Source organism: Lynx rufus, unplaced genomic scaffold (assembly GCF_022079265.1).
Source record: "Lynx rufus isolate CCGP_SWC_20201006 ecotype Redwood Valley unplaced genomic scaffold, mLynRuf1.p SCAF_4, whole genome shotgun sequence".
Classification (NCBI taxonomy): domain Eukaryota; kingdom Metazoa; phylum Chordata; class Mammalia; order Carnivora; family Felidae; genus Lynx; species Lynx rufus.
In genome coordinates, this window is record NW_025814856.1 from 107,969,305 (window position 1) to 107,993,244 (window position 23,940).

A 23,940-nucleotide genomic window follows, 5' to 3' on the forward strand; every position below is an offset into this window, starting at 1 on the left:
TTTGTTATAAGAATCTAGATACGTATGCTGCCTCTACTCTCCGTCCCCATCAAAAGCATTCTTACACTTTACGAAAACAAATATCCTTCCAATATACTAAAAGTTAGTTTAAATTATAAACTTTTTGCAGAGGCATATCAGAAAAGTTGTTTGTTAATATTTCAAGAAGGTACTTCCTAAAAAGGAAGTTATAGTACCAAATTTTTTTTTAGTTCTTTACTTACATATTTTCTAAGAGTAAAAAATATTAACTTGGATCTGGGCTAAAGAAATGTTTTCAACTAGAATTACATTTTTCATATTTCAAGCTAAAGTCAACACTTATAATCATTTTATGTGAAATTGAAAATATATTTAGATTTAAAATATCGATTGACCTAACATTTAATACTATTGTTTTTGTGTCAAGATACTAAAAACAAAATCAAATGATAGAAATATGTACCACTTAGAAAAGGGGTCTACTAAGTAATAACTTTCACTTCTTGAGTATTGAGTACAACATTTACTGTTGTACTGTAAATTGCAGAATAAATCTGCAATCAAATCTTAGAGGCATTTTGAAATACTTCTAGCTAGTTTGTTGTCAAATATATCAAAATGGAAAAAAAATCTAGATAAAGTTAATAAAAAGGAAATACAGGTTAGTATATTATTTAATATTCGGCTGATAAGGTCATTTTTAATAAGGGAATTGTTCTTGTCTGAAGATTAAACTCAAACAACTTAGCATCATCGGTTTCAAGAGAAGGAACAAAAAAGTTGAGCCAAATCGGTTATGAACATACTTTGGTTACTGCTCCTACAATGACCTTCGAAAACACTGATTTCTGCTGTTTTTCCCTTTGTGGTGAGAAAAAATGTATTTGAAGTCACAAACCCTACAGGTTTGTAGTTTCTTCTTTCCCGAACTTACGAAAACTTGGCCCTAATAGTTCCACAACAGTAAGTAAGAAGACAGTGGGAAGAAAGAAGTTCTTGTACAGTTAATGGGCAATGACAGTCTCTGGCAGTATTTCTGGCTGATTTTTCTGTGCTTTATTTCAGGTGTGTATCCTGATGAAAAGCATACAGAGGGGCGAGAGTGAGGCCAGCAGAGGCCAGGGAGGCCAGCGCAATAGGGGTTGTATAGACACTCGTCCCGGTCGAGCACAGTCACGAGTTTGACAAACTTTAACAGCTCGAGAGGTGAATGTAGCTGGCAGCCGAACACTGAGAATAATTCAGATTTCTATCTGGAATATCAACATGCAAAGGACATGCCAAGTATTGGTATGTAGTAACCACATAAATATTGGAAATTATTATAAATATTATATATATAACTTTTTTAAATTATATGGATTATATTACTAATATATATGTACTCAGTGCTTCCCTAGAAAGAGAAGCAGAGATTTTTAAGTCTGATCTTAGTACGGTCCTTGAACTAATTTTAATACGTAGGAGATTTTTTACTAATTTTCTTAGAATATTAACCTTATATTTAAATATAAATACAATATTAATGTCAACAACCCCTAGGGAAATAATTATATCTAATTCCCTTCATTTTATGATTCATATGGTACAAACCTAGTCACTTCTTCTATATGTGTTTCCTCCAAAAAAACACTTTTCTCGATGTTTTCATATAGTTATATTAACTCTGAGTATGAAGCATTTATATTAACTTGGTGTATATTTGCTTGTACTAAATTACATGACTCTTCAGGATTTACCTCTTTAGGATTACCTACATGTTTAAGGGGCTTCAAAAGCTTTTGTCATTGACAGGTTGTAATAAGCACTCCTTTCAAGAGAATATTACCTAATATTTGCTCTGTTAATCTTTGTCACCATATTCCATATAACATAAGTAACTGCCAGGTACCGAAACTTGAATCAGATACCTGAAGACAAGGAAAGATAAAACTATTTCCTGCCACCATAAACCCTACCAACCATCTTCACATGTTACTGTGTTACTTATTTTTTAAATATATTTATTTATTTTTCTTGGGTCTATAAGCCTGTAACCTCTCCATATTCTGCCTTTGCTACACTGAGCAAGCCAATATGCTTTCTGATGGCCATCTGAATGCCATCAATGGTATTAATTAGATTCTGGAAAGTCAAAGAAATGAACAAAATTACTGAAGCACGATTATGAGAATACTACCAATTTAGTATCTTTGTCTATAAAATCTATCAACAAGAATTAGTTGTCTTGTCCCACAAGACATTACCACGAAATTGAAAATTCTGATCCACAGCTATTCTACCCCATTTTTTTAAGTCTTTTACGATCTGTTTCCCAGGTCTCCCAATTGTTGTCATAAAATTTCTGGAAAAATAACAGCAGCTAACCAAAATTTTTTGTGAGATATTTAAACATGGCATTATAGAGCAACACCTAAATGTAAGATAGCTTGGATGTCATAGCCTGACTGAACAAAGCCAAAAATAAAAAAAATCTTGTAACACAACGTTAGAAAAGCCTTAACAAGGCTCTTGTTATAACAACTCAAACATCTTGACTAAGATGATCATATTTCAGAACTTAATGTGCAATATATCCTATAATCTTATCCACTTAATACCCACATGTATTCAATTTTCTGCGGGGAAGGAGAATAAAAAAAATGAGATTAAAGAAGGAAAAAAAAATCCATGAAAAATACAACCAGTGTATATGTGATTTTAGAATATATTATAACTTAATTACACATACATATCTGATAGTATGAAAAATATAACTGCATATATACGTAGACTATAGTGCAATGGAAAAGTCTTTAATTTTAACGTAGCCTCAAAAGCAGGTTAAGAAGCAAGTTAACACAATTAAATGAGAGAAAACTAACCTTGACTTGCAAACTTCAACTCCTTAGCATCTGTGAGTGTAGTCCTTTTGTCAGACCCTTTTTTCTCTATTCGGCGGTGGCTTCGTCTTTTCTTAGACTCTCCCCAAAGATTGGATCCACCATGCATGCTCGGTATATTCAAAATAGCAATTCCTTCCAGAGAGATGTTTATTAAATCTATTTGTACTCCATCACACTGATCAGTAAAAAGAACAAAGAAAAAAAAAAACAGTAAGATATTTGATCATCCTTTCCTTGATTTCTTCTTTGGCACTTCCTTATCTTTCAATAGCAGCTTTTAAGTCCACAATCTTGTCGTATTTAAATAAACCATTCAAGAACACTTAAATGACTATGCTAAATGTCAATATGAAAGGTAAAGGAGACATTAACATTAACCAGCTATCAATTAAACATATCTTTAAACATGATCAAATTAAATCATCAGTCTATCTTTAGAGAAACCCATTGGGAAGGACACACATTAATGTCTGTGTGTCCAGCTAGAAATTTCCGACGTGTTGCAAAGAAGTTGAGTCTAGGAAACCTGGTCAACACTCAGGCAGAAATTTTTTTTAAATGTTTATTTATTTTTGAGAGAAAGAGAGAGAGAGAGACAGAACATAAATGGGGTAAGCGCAGAGAGAGAGGGAGACACAGAATCCGAAGCAGGCTCCAGACTCTGAGCTGCCAGCACAGAGCCCCATGTGGGACTTGAACTCACGAGTCAGGCAGAACTTTTTGTGACTGCCTCCTACTTAGAACACGCTGCAAGCCACTACTGAAGGAAAATAAGGAAGCAATTCCTATTTGTGATCTCACTTGGTTGATCAGAGAAAGAAGCAGCTTAATAGACTTTGGGGGGAAAAAAAAAAGTAAAAAAAAACCAGCAGTTCAGAGACCTGAATTACGTCACAGGGGCCAAGAATGATTTCTGGCACTAGATTAAGTTCCAAGCACAGTGTCAAAAGGCAATGAGAGGCACTGTTGTCCGAAGGAATATGGAAGAGCAGGACCAGGCAGGCTGAGTGAGAGCAATGCCAAGAACAGCAGTAAAAGCAATCTCCAACCCACCATTACTTTATAGATGCTTTAACAACAAATGGAAGAATAAAAATAATTAATCAGCCACAATTTTTTGTTCACCTGGTGACAAAACACTCCTTTTGATTATGAAAAATATGAAACTTGCTAACCGACCAGGCTCTGTGATATTCAGAGTGGTCACTTTTTAATTCTTTGATTTTTCTGTTCATTTTTACTGAGGGACACATGTGGAGAGTGGCAAGGCCATACTGTATTTTTGGAATTATTATTTATTTGTTCGTTCACTTTGAGGTTTCTAAAATGGCACTTACTGTGAATCCCAGATACTGTTTTCCCTTTGTCAGCTGATATGAGCTGATATGAGAAGAGATGCAAATATGTAACACTTTGTTTCACAAAGAACTTTGTTAGGGATATGCATTTCATAAACTGAAGTCTATCTGCAGTGGGGCTGTTTTATTTGCCACGCGTTATTTCAGAAACAAACAAACAACACTGATACTGACTTCATCTGTCTCTCATGGAAAGGATGAATTTTTGAACCTAGAAGAGATAATGCTCCACCTAAATGAAAAGACAAAAAACAAACAAGAAATCTCTCTTTTTTCCACATTTGTGTCTTTGTGCCGAACCTAATCCTGCATCTTGTTCGCTAAAATATAAAAACTGTGAAATAAAGCAACACATCTTGAGTCTACTTGGCAGGGCTAGAAACAAATTCTAGCGAAGGTGCCAAGTTTTCATTCAATTTGTTTCAAAGGGGGTGAAACCAAGGTCTGCATGATGCCTTTTTTCCCCCCTAGAAACAAGCGATTTTTTTTCCTCCTTTTCATGTATTAAATTAAGATGATTTCTTTTTACTAAAGAATTCTGCTCATGTGTATACTCACTTACTGCTATATATTCTAGATAAACAGATATTAATTTCATAATTAAAAGTAATCTTGTGTAAATACCCTGCAGGCCTCAATGAATCAAACACATACTGTGTGTCAGCCCTCCCACTGTCTTCAAGTGGAATGTACTGGCTGGATAATTAGATAGTACATATTTTTTAACCTTATTTGCATGCATATTATATCTTTTGCACACTGACAAGCAGCAGTAACAACAAAAGTCAGATTACCACAGGGAATTCCCACAAAGAAGTCTTCATTCCTTATAATTTGCAGCCTAAATTAAAATAATTTGATCTTTGACAAGGATGAAATGTCAAGCAGAAGGGGGTCCTCTACAAGCCACGGCCTGTGGCTTCTGAAATCTGCCTAATTTATGTCAGTCACTTCTTAATACATATTTAAGTATTACACGAAAAAGATGATAAATATGCAATCTGACACCTTTGGTATTTCCCTGCTGTTAATTTATAAAGGTCTGGCTTTCCCCAAACTGACTAAAATCATTTAAATAACAGAAGAATTGTGAAATAAGCTAGAGTTAGGGCCTGGCTTCCATTTTCACTCAATATTGAACACAGCAGGTAGTACACTAAGACAATTATTTGACTAGGCCTTAGAACCCCACTGTGACAAGTTACTTTCAGAATTAGTGAAGGAGTATTCCTTTGTTCATCTGCAGAAAAGGAGAGCGGTTGCAAACAGGCTTTTTCGTTTTAATTGAACTAGGGGAGTTACATGTGACAATTGAAAAATACCAGTGTATACTGTTATTCATGTTTTCACTTTTCCAAGTCTCGTCACGTGTAGTTTCAAGGAAACAGAGCAAGCAGCTTTCGGAAAAGTGAAAAAAAAAAAATCCTCAAGGAGTCCCATAGAAGGACTAATGAAGAACACGGAGTTTTCTATGAGAGCAGGACAATGTACTTACATAAATTGCTATTTATTAATGATTTGTTTCCACTAGTTCTTGACCCCAGGTTACCTTCCTCTGTTTGCTTTAACATTTTGTTCATTAGTCTGGAAAATTTCGGTGCTAGTTCAGATGGAGACCAGGAATTGTAGCACACCAATTGAGTGCATGGAAATAAAAGCTGACGTGAAGGCTATGAAATATAAACAAGTTATAATACTGTGTCACATAATATTTTCATCCGCTTTGAAGATTTATGATTCTTAAAAAGGTAGCTACAGAGGAAAAGAATATAAAAGCTTAAAAGCTAACAGCCTCAGTTAGTCAATAAATCCTGAATATTTTTATTATGTAGAAAAAAGGTCGTTAACATATAGTACTATGGGAGCTATTTGCAGACTGTGATGCTATGAGGCCACTGCCCATTCTTTTCAGTTTTAATTTGGAAGATCTTATTCCAGACACAAATTTACCTAAAAGAAATGAAGATGGTTTAATTTTTTTCTGCCAGTGTAGTTTAATCCTTGCTTACAAACATACCTTGCACCAAACTATGCAGAGATGTTAAAGACAAACTTTTATAAATAAATGTATTGTTTGAGATTCAGTTAACATGTCATTTGATAGGAAAATTCAGAATGTGAGGAACTTAGGAGAGTTGTAAGTGTGGATAGATTTGATGAGATATAATTAATGATACCCTGTAAATATTTTTCCATAGGGAGTCTAATTCTTTGCCCAGGTCAAATAAAAATTATCCATAATTTGATTTAATCAAGCATACAGACATTGCTTTGTTCATTATATAAAGTAGCCTGGAGTAAAATAGCTTACGTGTACTTTTAGAAGAGTTTCTTCAAATTCATATGGATTCGTAACACCCAATTATGTATGTATTTGCAGAGAACAACAACAGCAAATCCACTAATTAAAACACACCAGTACAGGGGTGCCTGGGTGGCTCAATTGGTTCAGCATCCAACTTTGGCTCAGGTCATGATCTCACGGTTCGTGAGTTTGAGTCCCATGGAGTCTGCTTCAGATTCTGTATCTCCCTCTCCCTCTCGTGCCATGTCTCTCTGTGTCTCTCAGACATAAAAAAAAAAAAAAACACTAAAAATTTTTTAAAATAAAATTTTAAAAAAATTAAAAAAATAAAACACTCCTGTACACATAAATGGCCTAACAGCATCTCTCCTGATGTTTGAAGGCTGGGGTACTCTATATTTTCCCGTGGGTATGCTCATTGTTTTTTGAAATGCATTTTACGACTTCTATCTACAAAAGACAGTGTGGTATAGGGGCCCAGGGCATGCCTTTTAAGTGATTTTAGTATTAGCTGGCAGTCCAGTGGTAGTGATAGAAGTCTTGATTGTGGATAATCGCAAGATGACTTTCAGAGAAGAATGGGAGCTGGTAGGCAAGCGAGAGAAAGATGGAGGCAAACCCGAAAACAGGAAAATTTGAGGCCTTTACCACGCATGCACACACCCAGTTGCTAAACATGTTGATGATATCTCTGGCTCAAGATATCCAGCATTAGCCATAAGTATCAGCAGAAAATCAGTTGAGTTTTACATATTTTTCTTTTTTGATAGATACTGCGAAGGCTAAAAAATTATTGCTGGGATATTAGAATTCTTACCAGAAGTTATCTCATTAAAAATAACTTCTGCTAAACAGAAGAGAATATTCATTCATGTCTTGGTCATTCACTCTGTTTTTACTTATATCATTTCTTCTTCATTCTCCTAAGAAAAATTATGATGTTTTATCTTAATAAAATAACACTATGCCCCACCCCTACCACATTTCTTACTCTCTTCTGGAATAAGAAGTTGTTTATGTTTTGGATTTAATGTGTCCAACTTTTGTTTTTAGTGACATTTGTTGAGGTCCACACTTTTATAGTCTTCTTCCTTACTGCTTTTAGAATTTCATTAGAAAAAAAAAAATCACCCAGAAAGCTTTAGAAGAGAGGATAGATCTTGTAAGTCTCTCTCTCTCTCTCTCTCTCTCTCTCTCTGACACACACACACACACACACACACACACACACACACACACACACTTCACAAAGAGGGAAGGTGATGGATATGCTGATGGCATTGATTTTGGTGATGGATTCATGGGTACACATTTATCCCCAAACTCATCAAGTTGTATATATTAAGTATGTACAGTTTTTGGTATGTCAAACATGCCTCAATAAAGTTGTTAAAAAATGTCCATCCACAAATTTTATTTCCCCACCCCAAGACTGTGGTTTGGTATGGCTGAGACCCAGCTAAGGTGCTCTAAATATGTGTTGAAGGAGTATCCAAGGTAATTGTGATACAGACGGGACAGAGACTGAGCTATAAAAGTTTGCCCCATTGTCTTTAAAAGCTCAGTGTTTTGCAGATTACTGGGTAGGAAGAATCTTCACTGTAGAATCCTTCTGAATTTATTTTGTGTCCCTGAGGCTTCTTGCCCTTTGTTAATCCTAGAGATCATTTTGGTTTTTATAGAAGTACTTAATCACTAAAACAAATCTTAGTGCTTTGGAATGGAAATTCTAACCCTCAAAACATACCATCTTTCTTAGTCTCAGAAATTAACCAAAAGACTGAAAAACTTTGGAAAATGGACTATTCTATTTTCTCATGAATGTTGCCTGGTACATGGAACAAATTAAAAGTCCACCAACTTTAGAGCTTCATTTCCAGATGTTGACCTATGACTCTTAGGTGCACATCTATGCCCCAAATAGTTTAACACAAACTTTGCTTTTAACATATCTTCTAATTTTAAGACTTTTCATTGTATTATTTATCTTTTGTAACAAAGAGAATAACTTAAATTTTTTAAATTAAAAATTTCACCTTTGTTCATCTCTCTTTCACGTCATATATATGCCTGCATGCTATATACATATTACACGTTATATATATATCATATATATTTTCCTATTATATATATCATTTCCAATTTATTTATTTCCTTAGATTTACACATTTTGTCAGCAACACAATTCTTGTTTCTCTTAAATTATTAAATAACATGCTCATTTGCTCATCTCCGTAGTGGAAATATATGGGAACCTCTCTCATTGATTGACAAAGACTTAAATCAGATAATGTATACACACTGCTTAGCACCAAGAAGACGGTGTAGTTAATAAGAGATAAAAATTAACTATTATTATCAACTATTATACCATGGTATTCATATTTTTCCAAATATTCATCCCTTTTGGAAAAAGTTTCCTCTATGAAAAAGAAAAGTGAAATAAAGTGTCACAGAGCAAATAGTTTGTTTTGAAGAAGCTGCTGATAAAGCATGTATCTACTTGAGGTACTCTTGTATTTTATCTTTAGTTATGTATTTTCAAATCATGGTTGGTACAATTTTAGGCCAAGTAGGGAGCAACAGCAAACAGAATCCAATTTCCAAATTAACGTTTTTGTTATATTAAATTATAAAGTAACCTTGAGGGTAGAAAGGCATATTTTGCTACTATGATAGACTGGATTCATTAAAAAGTGAGTAGAAAAGCCGGTTTTGCATTACCATCTATACACACAAACACACACACACACCCCTCAAGTTTTAGAACTGAGATAAATACATAACATTATAACAGTATTCAGAATATGCAACAAGAAAGTGGTGAGGGCATGGCGCTGGTTCTGATTTATATATGCTATTGCAATGTGACCCAAAATAAGCCGGTAAATGCAGAGCTAGGAAGCCAGATTTGGAGGGCTTGTAAAAGTAAGACACCAGGAAGAATAACTTATTCTCGGTGCCCATATTTCTTGGGTGGGGGGGGGCATTCTAAATCAATTTTATGTAGAATATAAAGCTGTGTGAAACAAAACCATACAATTTTATCATTAAAACTTTTTTTTTCATAAAATGCGCTTTATTTTCATTTTCATTCAAATGAATGCCCTTTGTTATGTTTTCTAAATCTCGCTCTCTCTCTTTTTTTTTTTTACCTTTTTGACATATAATATTATATTCTAGATCAACATGTTATTAAATTAAGACTTTATTTTGGGGGGGGTGTTGCCTGGAGTTGGTTAAGCGTCTAACTCTTGATCTCGGCTCACGTCATGATCTCACAGTTTTGTGCGTTTGAGTCCCGCATCGGGCTCCTCGCTGACAGTGTGGGAGCCTGTTTAGAATTGTCTCCCTCTATCTGCCCCTTCCCCACTCACGTTTTCTCTGTTTCTCTCATGCAGCTTAAGGTTCACCACAGAATTCAAGGGGTCGTACAGAGATTTCCCATCTATCTAACAGACAGGCACAGCATCCCCGTTTATCAGCGTCTTGGATTGAGTGGTAAATTTGTTACAACTGATGAACCTACATTGACACATCACAATCATCTAAAGTCCATAGTATGCATTAGGGTTCACTCCAACTGTTCATTCCTTGGGTTTGAACAAACCAAGGAAGTTTTTTACCATCATTATATTTTACAGAGTATTATAACTGCCCTAACATCCTCTCTTTGCTCTGCCTGTTCATCTCTCCTTCTCCCCACAACCCCTGAAAACCATTGATCTTTTTACTGTCTTACAGTTTTACTTTTCCAGAAGGTCATATGTTGGCATCATACAGTATGCAGCTTTTTCAGATTGTCTTCTTTCACTTAGGAAAACACATTTCAGTTTCCTCCATGTGTTTTGAAGGCTTGATAGCTAATTTCTTTTTAGCACTAAATAATATTCCATTGTTTGGATGTACCATAGTCTTTTTATCCATTCACCTACTGAAGGACCTCTTGTTTTCTTCCAAGTTTTGCAATTATTAAACTTGTAAACAACCATGTGCATGTTTTTGTGTTGATATAACTTTCCAGCTCCTTTAGGGAAATACCAAGGAAGACGATTGCTGGATCATATGGTAAGAATATGTTTAGTTTTGTAACAAACCACCAAACTGTCTTTCAAAGTGGCTGTACCATTTTGCATTCCCACAAGCAATAAATGAGAGTTCCTACTGCTGTACATCTTCACAAGCATTTGGTGTTTTGGTGTAGTGCTGTATCTCATTAATGTTTTAATTTAAACTTCTCTGATGATGTGATATGGAGCATCATCTCATATGGTGATTTGCCACCTGTATGTCTTTTTTTGGTGAGGTATCTGTGAAAGTCTTTGGCCCATTGTTTTCAGTGGAGTGGTTTATTTCCTTATTAAGTTTTAAGAGTCTGTATATTTTGAGTTAACAGTCTCTTATCAGATATATCTTCTGCAATTATTTTCTGTCTGTGGCTTATTTTCTCATTCTTTTGACAATGTCTTTCACAGAGAAGAAGTTTTTAATTCAGTGAAGTTCAGCTTATCAATTATTTCTTCCACTGTTTGTGCGCCTTTGGTGTTGTATCTAAAAGGCATCACCAAACTCAAGGCCATCTAGATTTCCTCCTATGTTATCTTCTAGAAGTTTTATAGTTGCATGTTTTACATTTAGGTTCTTGACACATTTTGAGTTCACTTTTGTTAAGAGTGAATTCATTTCTTTTAGATTGTTTTTTTGTTCGTTAGTGGACATCCAGTTATTCTAGCACCATTAGTAAAAAAAAAAACACTTCCTTTGGTGCATTGCATTGGCTTTCTTCCTTTGTCAAAGAAGCTTGAGTATATTTATGGGGTGGGTCTATTTCTAGGCCCTCTATTCTATTCCATTGATCTGTTTGCCTGTTCTTTCATCAGTACGACACTGTCTTGATTACTGTAGCTTTATAGTAAGCCGTAAAGTCAGGTAGTGTCAGTCCTCCAGCTTTATTCTTCTCCTGCAATATTGTGTTGGACATCCTGGCTCTTTTGACTCCCCATAGGAACTTTATAATCATTTTGTTAGTACTCACTCACCCACAAATCTGCTGGGATTTTGACTGTGATTGTAGTGAACAAATTGATCAAGGTGGGAAGAACTGACATCCTGACAATACTGAGTTTTCCTATCCATGAATTCTCTCTCCTAGTTCAACATTTTTTTCAGTCAGTGTTCAGTGGTAGGATAAAGCAAGGAGAAGTGCAAGAGGCTTCAGAGTATTCACCCTAAGTTCAACCAGAAGTCATACTTCTATTTTTTTCATTCTTGCCTTCTATGGATTTTCTTTGAGCATAGGTTTCTGAGGGTAAAACAATGCTCAAAATCCACTTATTGAGAATTTCTTAAAATAATGATTTTAAAGGTAAAGAAATATTGATTTTTATTTTTTATAAGTATATATGTATATGTATATATTATATAACTATCTAAATATATCACTCTCTACACATGTATATGAAATATATACATATATAAATCTTGATGAACAGTAATTACAGAAAGCCCATGTCGAACCCAAATCCTTCATCTTTTGGGATTATATTCTTTTTCAGGGTTATGATCTGATTCGGTCACGGAGGGTATTTTCCATTCCATGATCACCAATTTTACTTCTAATACTTGAATTTATCCGCCAAAAAAACCCAAAAAGGTTACATTCTGAAATAGGACCACTTTTGCTGTCACAATCATTAACAGTAAATGAGAAAGCTAGAATAATGAAGAACTCAGGCAGGCCATTATGATCCAATGGATCCATAACTAATTTTGTTTATCAAACTCATTACCTGAATATATACCACTAATGATTAGGTCTTAGTAGGTAAGTTATACATTCATTTTTAAATAAAAAGTGCTAAAGCCAATATTTCACAATTCATATCAGCTAGTCATTAGATGTTCTTGTTTCATAATTATGTTCCTTTGGTTTGTCTTTACCACTCAACAAAATATAACTTTTCCTTTCTCTTAACCCCCTAAAATTTCTCAACAAAACTAAGTCATTTTATATTATAACCCATCTCCAAAAATTTTAGTCCCACAGTAGCTATATTCTTTTGGAGGACCTATTTGCTCCAAATCTTTTCAAAGTTTGTCTTTCTTGCTATCTTTGCTCTCTTTTTTGGTTTTTCCGCTTCCTATAAATGTAATGGGGAAATGGCAACCTCGGGAACTGAGAAAAATCTAGTTAATGAATGAGAATGGAATGGAAAAGTATATATTTTAAGTCTTATTCACAAAATCAAGTACAATTTTAGTTAACTGTGTTTTAAAGATTGTAAGATATTGAGACCTGAAAATAAAGTATTCTTTAATGTATCTTGCAACTTTTTTCCTTTCTTTTCAAGTACTTTCCTTCATTTTACATTTTTCTAACCACACTATGCCTAGCAACTTCTCCATTGATTTCTAAAGTTGTGTCCCACCTCTCATCCTTTTATAGTGTATTAAAACAACTCATACTCAAAACTTAACTTGATACTAATAATTCAGATAGTGTTGGAATCGCAATGAGTGACAGAAAATGAAATTTTAGGATTGTGGGTTAAAGTTATATGGATTGCTCAAAGTATAACTCCTCACATGGACTGTCACAAACATTAATAACCAAACTCAAGCCATTTCATTGTATTATAAAATATAATTCATGTTTCTTACTTCTATTTCTACAGATTCATGTAGCTTCTTGCAGGTGGCTGAGAAAGTTTCAGATGTGCCAAACTCAAAATACCAAAATTTGTTCTTCATTCTGAAAAAGGAAAGGAAGAAGCAGCTTAGGCAATTATCAATAACAGAAGGGATTTTTTTTAATTGAGCAGTCCTTTCTTGTATTATAAGTCATAAAAAAGGTTTGAGGACATATACCATCTATAATATAATAGATGGTCACATAATTTTCAAAGCTTAAATGTTGGTGTCAAATTATATGATTGCCTCTGAGGGAATTAGAAGAATATGTTGATCTGATAGATACAAGTATATCTTTGACTTTTATATATATTGGTTGCTCAGGTTTTAAAATATGATTTTAGCGCTTATAATTCTTAGCTTGTTCAGAGACAACTTGATTTAGACCAGCAACTCTATAATCATAAAGGGAAAAAAAAAAACAATTGGAGCTTTTTATGAGAAAAATGAGACTAAGCTAACAATGCTAAATATTTCTAGATGGCTAGGTATTCATCAGAGATTGACATGATTGAATAGCATATTGAAAAGAAAACAAATAGTGGTTATCCATAAAGATAAAATTTAGTAACTTTGGGATAGCCATTATTTTTTTCAGACAGTAGCCTCTTTTCTGTGAATAGTAGTGAAAAACTATGATACCATATGGAAGAACAAAAGAAGTAGTAGTATTTTATCAGTATAACAAAAGTTGCAAAAAATATAGTTTAAAATATATTAGTATATAATCTGGAAGATGCTCAAAATTTATTTTCTCCCATGATCCAGTAACCCTGTCTTTCTTTGTGCCAGGTAAATAAATTTATGATCATTTAATGTAACTTAATTACATTAGGTAATGTATTACCCAATATTGAATTTAAAAGTTCATTCTCATGAAAAAAACCCGCAATTTTTAATTACACGTATTTTAACAAGGTATTATGCCCTCAATTAGAAGAAAAGCAGGTAAAATAAGATACATTTTTGCACATAAAGGCAAAACAAAAATTTTTGCCATATTCAAATATATCTCTCATAACAAATTATTCTTTTTGGCTTATAAATATTTATATGTGCTTTTCACATTAGAAGGTAAAACATTTCAACAATTAAAAATACATTTGGCAAGGACCTTACTTAATTCAGCCCTATGATCAGTTACGGAAAATTACATGGAGCCTAATACAACGTTTATTATTACAGTGTGTTGAATAGAGTTCTCTAATATGAAATTAGGAATTATAAAACTAATTTCATCTATCTAGACATGTCCAATAATAGCCTCATACAAGGACTTATTTACTTACAAATTTTTCACTAGCTCTTGTTGTATCAATCACCATATTCAGGCCAGTAATCTGAAAGTGTTCTATGCCTAGGATTCTAGTACCATGAATCCTTACTCTTTTTTGGAGAATATTTTCCTCGAGTTATGGCCTGACTTCATATATGTGAGTAGTTAGAAAGAGATGATAGCTAATTAGATAGAATAGGTTTAACACCAAAATCTGTGGGCCTGAGCCTACAGGCAAATTTATATTAAATTAATGTAAATATCTACTTCATTCAATATATGTAAGTTTACAAATTTACACAATGGCTGAAGTTACACAAATTAAAAATATTTTCCTATTGATTCATCATTCTGATGAAAACATGGCATTCAATAAACTGAGAGGGAAATAATGATTTTATGCAGTAGTTTCAAGACAATCTTAGGATAATAACAAGTAGATGTTTTATGACGTTTGGAACTCTCTATGTTCAGCAAGTTTTCTAATAACACTTGTGTTAGCATTTTACCCAGACCTTCTTGGACTCATTTATTCATCCATCCATTCATTCAACAAATATTCAGTAAGGACATTAACTTCCATATGCTACTGTGTTAAGTTGTAAATATATAAATATGAACACAATGCTTTGTTTCCAAGGAGCGCAGAATGTTGTAAGATTATGGACATATGAAATGATTAAAAATTTAATTATTTATATAATATATGAACAAAATGTTATGGGGAAACATTTCAGTGAGTCAACCGCTTATTCCTGGGAGAGGCCAGAGAGCTTCAAAAGATAAGGCGACACTTTAATAGGTCAGTAGAAGGTGGCAAACAAGGAAGAAAAACAAGTTCTGGGCAGTTTAGGTATGCAGAATGACTTAAGAGAATACAGAGTAGGGGCTAACAAAGGTCTGTTTCAGAACATATATGTCAAGCTAGGAGGTTTGGAGTTGACATTCTAGATTAATAGGATGCTGACAGACCTTTATTACCAGTTGAGTGACATGGCCAGCTCTGGTTTATGAGCAGTAAGTTTAGCCGAAATGAATAAGGGGGCTAAAATGTTGAAATGCTAGTCATGTGAACAGAAATGTGGCTATTGGAATAGTACAAATGAAATATAAATGAAGGGCTAAACCGAGTGGCAAGGGAAAGGGAGAAAAGAGGCTCAATATAAGGGGCGTAAATTAAGTAGTATCATTAGGAACTCATGATATTAGATTATATAGATTTCTGTCATACCAAGGTTATTATTTCTGGATATACATGTAGAAATACCAGAACATTACTCCAGCAAAAGAAGGATGTGTGTTTATATTATGACAGGTTCTGGGATCTAATGTATATTGCATGGTAGTTTGAAAATTAAATATATATAGATGTACACACATACACACACACACATATACATACATGAGACTGCTTATATTCTTTATCAATGGTTACTCCCTACTTTTTTTCCCATTCTGTCTATCAAAACTCTTCATAGCTTAATTAGGATGATGGAGGGCTTGTATCAGCTAACCAAAATATACCAACTTTAGGAAATACATCCCCCAAAAAAAGAAACTCTGAGAATTTACATTCAGTCTTTATTCCCCATATTAGTTAGCATTACTGCTCATGTGCAAAAGCTGCTTTAAATTCTCCATTATTACAACCATTTTATGTTTCACTTAGATAAATATATGGAGGTAATAAAAAACACATAGAATCAGATTCCACATGACAAATTAAAAGCTGTTAAATTTTATTTTTTCAACCAAACTGGTCTTTAGGTTGTAGAAATGCAAAAAAGCACATTTAAGCATGTATGCTATTTACTTTTACGGCTAACATTAGAAAATGATCCAAATAATTCAAACTCAAATTTGCCAGAGAAAACATGTAGCTTTGGACTTTAAGAATAATAAGGTAACTGGACATTTAACACACTGTGAAACATCCACACCAAACTCAAATTTATTGTATTCTTAGACAGGTTTTGTGACTCCAGGTATGATGACAAATGTCCTACAAAAAGTGACCCATATTATCATAATTTTAATTCATTAATATATTAAATCCTATTTCAATGAATTTAATTGTAAGTCTACAGGTTTTGGTTTAATATTTAACGTGCATGGCTACCAAATGTTCAGGTAAAAACTTTTAAAAATGAGCTCACATTTGTCAAGATTTTCTTCCCAATGGCCACTTTGTCTTTTTTACATATCCTCAGGGAAATGTAAACTACCAGATATTTTGTTCAAGCAAAGAACATACTTGTCATTATAAAATGTAGGTAATATTTTGTTCTACAAGTTTGGAACTTACAAACAGGTCATTTAATTTCAATATACTTTCCTTGGATTTTTTTTCTTCCTGGTATACATGTTTTTTGATTTGGCTTTTGTCTGCTACGTATTGTAAATGCAGCAAACATAAAACAAACAAACGGAACATGAATTGCTAGTGCATTTCCCACAAAGAATAACAAAGAGACTAATTAGATATTAAGATCATTTCTAATGAAGTTGAAACATAAAGAGAAGGGTCAAACTGGTTCATTTATCTTATGTAGAAAGCTCAGAAGTCATAAACACAGAGAGTTGTTAATTCAGTGAAATTACTCTTAAAATTAAGGGTCAGCTTTTTTTCTCACAGATGTCTTTCTTTTTTATTCTATTATAAATATATATAAAATTATTAAGATATTACTACTTAATATGCAAACGTCTGAAAAGCCTTCTATTAGACACTTGACTCCCCTTTTCAAGCATCCTTAACTAAGCAATTCTATCTATATTTTATGGATAACATGCTCATGAGATAAGAAAATAAAACTCTTTTGATCATTGCTTTTCAATATGAAAGTAAAAACAATGCCTTAAGTAGCTTAGTTAGAAAGGATTTAAAACCAGTATGTTTTTCTATCCATTAGGGATGTTTCAAAATCTCATTTTTTTTCACTAGCTTTCTTTCACTTTTGTCCTGTTATGAAAGTATTTCAACAGTTATTTCAGTTCTGGCTTGAAAATCATTTTCTCACGAAGAACAATGTTTCTAACAATTCACTAACTTTAATGGTAAGATTCAGTCTCACAACTCTACAGAACATGCTAGGAACACAGCAGGAATTTTGAACTTGGCTAACAGTATCAGTGTTAAAAGATGCAGGCAGCACTCTTGGCTCACAGCAATAGGGTAAGTGTTTCAAGAGGTGCATTTATGTCATACAATCAATTCAGTTTTATTTATCTTTCAGTATCAAAAGCCATGACACTAAACACTGGTTATAGGGTTACTCGCTTCTTACCAAACTTAGTGAGGTAAAAATACACAAGCCAAGTGGTAATGCCGTGGTGGGACCTGATTCCTGGGCAGACCCGCAGCATCTAAGAGCTGCAGCCCCAGGCAGGAGAAGCTCCTACGGGGGGAGGGGTGGCAAACAGAGCGGGCAGGGCAGCGGGGCCTTGACAGTGCAGCAACCATAGGTTAACATAAGGGGGCAAGGCTGGGGACACTTGTAGCTTAGGCTGTCACCTCTTGACACCTGCAAACTGTCATCTGTACAGACTACATACAGTAGCAGGCATTTGTTAAGAATGAAGTCTATACCCAACCAAATGAGATTTGCAATTTAATTTTTTTCTTTTGACTGGCAACTGTAAATACACGAATAAATGGTTATGAAAAAGGCTGCTTAAAGTTTGAGATTTGGGAATGAATGGGAACTCTTACTCCAGTTTATAAAAATCACAGTATTAAACACTGAAGTGCACAAAGAGTTATACGTTTGCTTACAGAAATTTGAAACTATAGTTTTATGTCAATTACTACCCACAGGAACGTAGTAGTGGCAGAAGGGACCCTATATTCTGTATTGTCAAATACTACACATTTTACTGATACCCTGAAACCCATGTTGTTGTTTTGTAACTAGTAATTTATAATCCTTTCGCAGCAAGTGAATAATGTTGATAATATTATTTCATAAGGAAGAAACACAGCTGTAATGACCATAGTGGTGATATTTTATATTCACGCCAAAGAGAGCAAACATTTTTCATATCTCCAAACAATAGGTACAGATATAATTCTTTTTAATGACATATAAAAGTGCTTGTATCTAATGCTCATTCATAAGATATGCATGGTAAGTCCCCAGGAGACAATGAAACAAGCTACAGAAACTTCAGACAGAATCACACAATGTTCTGTCTTAGTGTGTAAAAAAAGATGGATATTCTAAAAGTACAATTTTTAACCTGAACTGCTCTGACATGAGTAAAGAAATTTCCCCTACAAAAGGATGCATCCAAAGATCAAAAAGTTTCAGTATGATTTTTCAATTATTTTTTTAAATTCTCTTTATAAAAGAAAAAGAATATGTGGTTATATATGAGTGTTTTTGTATATAAGAACTTTCTACTGTAAATGCGAATCAACCATTTCTTTCTTAAATGTTTTCTCTACTTTTTATTAGAAATAATTAGGAGAGTGAGAATGGAAAAGTATAAAAGCAGTAGTGATGCCACTTTGCCAAGTCCATGCTAAAGAAGTATCTACATGGTAAGGTCCCAAGAGCAGTGATAAATTAATAGTTATATGAAATGTAAAACTAAACCTATAAAATGTATAAATGATGTCCAGGCATGCTTACAATTGAGTATCTTCCCATAATAATTAGATCTTTACTATTAAGTATTTCACAATCATGAAAGCTTCCCTAAGAAAACTGTTTGAAAGATGAAACAAAATTGTGATAGCAACAATTGCTGCTGTTATTGAGCAAGACACTCTCACAGGTGAACCCAATGAGGCTGCAAACTCATTCTCCTAACATCACATGGGAAGGAGCATAACCTAACTCAAGAAATTCTAGCTTTTTTCCCATACTGTCTCTCATTAAATGTAATAATGAATGCAGCATCACCTGAAACTTCTCCCTAAGCCAAAAGGGAAATGTTATAGGTCATATAGGTCACCATTAGATGACTCCTTTGTTCATATTTCTATTTTAAAAGAACTTCTATTCCCCTCTCCTGAAATAAGCCAACTAAAGATAACAATGTAATCTAGAGCTGACCGATGGGACCTGATGGGAGTATACTGTGGGTTTCTATGAAAGATTTTCCTCTCTGGTAAAGAGACACATGCAAAATGAAAGCTCTGCCCCTCCTTTCCTGTTTTTGCATGTTGTCATGTAAGATTATAATTGGAGATGGAGCGGCCATCTTGCCACTATGAAGGAAAAGGCATGGGAAACCTAGATGCTAACCCAGATCCCTGCCTTATCAACCAACTGTGAAACAGTCTGTCTTTGGATTTCTATTCATGGGAGATTTATAAATAAACTTTTATTTATTTTGTGTATTCTGTTACCAGCAGCTGACACACTGCTCATTATAGTTTTTAAGAAAATTTTCACATATGTTATTATGAATGAGATATTTAGAAAATCTAAATGAGGTGATTTATTTGTCATACAAGTTTTCTAGATGTGAAACTCAGTGGTAACAAAGAAAGGAGTTAAGGTGGATAATTTCTAGTCAGCATAATTACTTGTGCTTATATTTTGACTAGACATGCCAATATAACTACACTTACTTTTGTCATGACTTGCTCTCCCCCTGAATTTTCTAAGAATTATTTCCAGGTGTATATATTTGAAACAATCTTGTAAGAAAATTTGTAAAACATCCCTTTTTGAAGTATCTCTAATTTGCATCTGTCGCTTACATTATAGTCAATGAAGTCTGTAATGGCTACTAAGCAGCTAGTAAATTCATACTTCTTACCATCACCCATATCCAGAAACTTCCCATATATCAAATTACCTTCCTATATATCCAATAACTTAGGAACAGAGTCACCTAGTGAAACGTGAATTGATGAAATACACCATGATGCCTGAGATCATCTGCAGAAATATTTAAGGTAGAGATAGTATTTCCCACTAAGATAAACAGGAATATGTTGAGCCAAGCCAAAATGGATGGTGAAAATGTAATTAAGCTCTGTATGCCTCTTTATAAAAGAAAGTTATAATTTATTTAAATGGATTATTTTATTCATAACTAGAAAGTGACTACTACGTGAACATGCCTTCACTGTATTTAAAAACAAAAAAAGAGGAAGGCACTACAAATGTGAGAATTAGCAGGTCTCCATGCATAACTCTGGACATCAAGGGAAACTAGACTGCTCTTCTCTCTGGTGGGACAGAAATTATTCAATATTCTGTACACCTCATCGAGACAGGTACTACAACACACATTGGGATTACATTTGTACATAGAATAAAAGAAGTCTCTGCTTGTGCAACACTTAATACCTAGTCAGGGAACTACATTAAATTATTTCATATTAATTGTAAGTGTTAAAGGTTTACGGGATGCTGTAGGCATGTGCACAGTAAAAGGGAATTGCAAGACTTACTTAAGGAAGGAAATTGGTCAGGTTTCCCTCTAACACAGCTCCTCAAACCCTCCCTTTTCCCTTGCTCTAATTCCATGATTATCAAGCAGTCTGGGAGTTAATATGATTTTCGTGGATTGTGATACCATGGATATGGTGTCTTGAATGAAAGAATTGTGTTCCAATCCCTAGAAAGGAATTACCACCTCCTTCCCTCTATTTTAAGTGGTATATAAATTTTATTACTTGGTAAACTTGAGCAAATGAGTAAGAGCCTGATCACTTCTGAGGACCATGATACAATTATGTTTTTGCATTTACCAAAATGATGATGAGACTATAATTACACACTTACAATATTGCCCGCTGGAAGTACTCCTAGGAAGACCAAATGGCCGTTAGTGGCAGCAGGGACAACCAGCTGGATAATATGAATTGAGTGTGTTGAGCTAGTTAGGGAAAGAATTGCCTGCCACACCTCTGTTTCTGACATTCACCATTTGACTTCCCTTCCTCCTCTTCTCTTTTTCTGTCTCTCTGTCTCTGTCACCCTTTTTGTCTGCCGTATTTTCTTTTACCGAATATTCTAAACCAGTCAATTATTTAAGCACCAGTTATAAGAACACAGTGTTAATATAGTTCAACAGATACTTAAAAAATACCTACTTAGTTTCAGGGAAGTTAATTAAATAAGATAGTTTCACTAAACTTAAAGTAAACACAGCTCCTGTTTTTTTTTCTGTCCTGCCTTGTGGGCAACTCTTTCTAACCAGAATATAAATTGATTGATAACTTTGTACAGTTAAGAACTACACGAAGGACTTCACATTAAACTGAGTAACTCTGTTTAATGACATTTGCTTTGCATATTAAAATATGAATGACATCTGAAATCAGTAGATGAAGCAGTTTCTAATACAACATAAGGAGTTCAACACGAGAAAAAAGATATTATGCAAATATTTTCGTAAAACACATTTACTTTCCATCACTGAAAGGCCAATTAAATCCTCTATGACTACCCTCTGTATTACAGAATAATTTTAAATTAGGAATTCTGTTCATTAGAACATATTATACCTTGCTGCATTTTAATGTTTCTCTTGACCAATTTTTAGATGCTCTGTTTTGTAAAACTTGCAAAAATAATTAAAAAAATTACACCTCTCTAGCTCCTTCACACATTATTTCCCTTACCTTTATTCTGTGAAGACTGCCACAGTGTCACCGCTGTAAAAAAATACTTCTAATAAAACTTGTTTCTATTCTCTGAAAATTAGTTAAGTGTTTTTTACCTTTGGTTTTTCTTCACACACTAGAAGCCCTTTCCAATTCTGCAACAAGAAGCACAACTTTGCATTTTGAAAATGTGGTTCACCTTAAAACTCTGCTCACACTACAACTGAAGAATGGGATAACTCTCTCTTTTCCAATGTTACAGAGGAGTGGTTTTACAAACACATTAATTGTTGTATATAAAAATGATATGGACAGGAATCAGATACTAGAATTATATTGAAAATATTGGTATTTTTAATCAAATTGAAGAATTATACAGTCTAACATGTGAGTCAGTAAATCCATTCTTATTTAGATTACATTTTTTGTCACTGATTCATATCTTAAGGGACCCAGATGACTCCCTGAAATATCATGATCTGTTTTTGTTGATAGTAAATATGCTCTAATTTATATAAAATATTCAGGCTGACTCGTATATAAACTAATTGACAGAAGGAGACATTACAGTTTGGGGATTAATCATTGTGCTGGTATATTCAAGTACATGTTAGATAATTCTAAGACAGATGTGAAAGAAACATTTTTCCTCTTTTTCTCTCTCGTATCATCTACTGTTTTATTTTAAAAATATGCCTAGTCTATATACCGTTTCCTTGTATTTGAAATCATACCCATATAAATGTATAATAAATGAAGATGAAATCCAGTTGGAAATATTTTATAAGATAAAACTATTTTCAATTTACATTACCATAAACAAATAAAAAAATCACCATTTTTTGCTATATTAAAGTACTTAGGCACATGTTCCACTATTTCCAGAATTTAAATAAAAAGTCACCTGCATACTTCAATCGAGGCCGAGCCAAATGATATACTTTGTCCACACAAGTAGTACTACAGTGTGAACCCAGATATAGTGTTGAAATCATTACATACTGAATATTATTGGATATTTATAGTCACTCATTTAGGTTAATGACTAATTTAGAGATGTTTCCTAGTCTGAACAGATTATACAGATTAGAGAGAATATCTCATTGTCATTTTGTATCAATCAATATGAAAAGAAAATTTCTTGGAGGCACTCTTTAGTGAATGGTCAAATATTCATAAAATTATCATAAGATTATTCATAATTATATAAAATGCTTTAGTGTCACTGAATCTTGCCAGAGTTAATTATTATAAATTCACGAAATCACATATGTAAGTAAGAACTATATTTCCCATTCAACTATTTCTCTAAAAATTTAGAACCCAATCGTTTGAGATGGATGAAAACAAAAAGCAACTTCTTTAGGAACATGAAAGAAAAGACCAAATAAATGTCCATTAGTTGTGTTTAGTCATTCATTCAACAAAGCTGTATTAAAAATCTCTTATGTGCCAAGTACTGTTGTAGCTGCTAAAAAGTCATCAATGATTAAATAAAGATTCTATTCTCATATTGCTTATAGCCATTAAGTATCTAAATGTGAGATTAGTTTGCCTATGACCCCTTAGAATTAATAAACCACTCTCTCCATCTCTTTCCATTCTTAGAACAGAATATGTATAAAATAAGATCCCAAACAATATATAACAAAATATACACATTTTAATCAGCCAATTCCTGGACTTCAAAATTTGATTACAATTGAATAACTAATGGTATTATTTAATGTCCACAAATTTTTTCCGGTCCTGCATGTAAGCCCCTATGCAGTGGGACTATGTCACTTTTCCCTTCCAGAGGTCAATCTCTTTCTCCACCACCTTGAATCTGCAGGTCACTAGCCTTAGGGAATTACTTTGACCAACTGAATGTG

At 33.7% G+C, this 23,940-nt stretch overlaps 1 protein-coding gene across 6 annotated transcripts in view; it reads right to left on the bottom strand.

The window, feature by feature from the left end:
• The window catches only part of DGKB (diacylglycerol kinase beta), a 647,032-nt gene that overhangs the window by 176,137 nt on the left and 446,955 nt on the right, over window positions 1–23,940 (bottom strand). For all 6 annotated transcript variants that reach the window (XM_047096393.1, XM_047096391.1, XM_047096390.1 and 3 more), the window contains 2 exons: window positions 13,191–13,281; window positions 2,847–3,042 (listed from right to left, as the gene is read on the bottom strand). In XM_047096393.1, coding sequence (XP_046952349.1) covers window positions 2,847–3,042; window positions 13,191–13,281 — 287 coding nt within the window. The remainder of the gene's footprint in view (window positions 1–2,846; window positions 3,043–13,190; window positions 13,282–23,940) is intronic.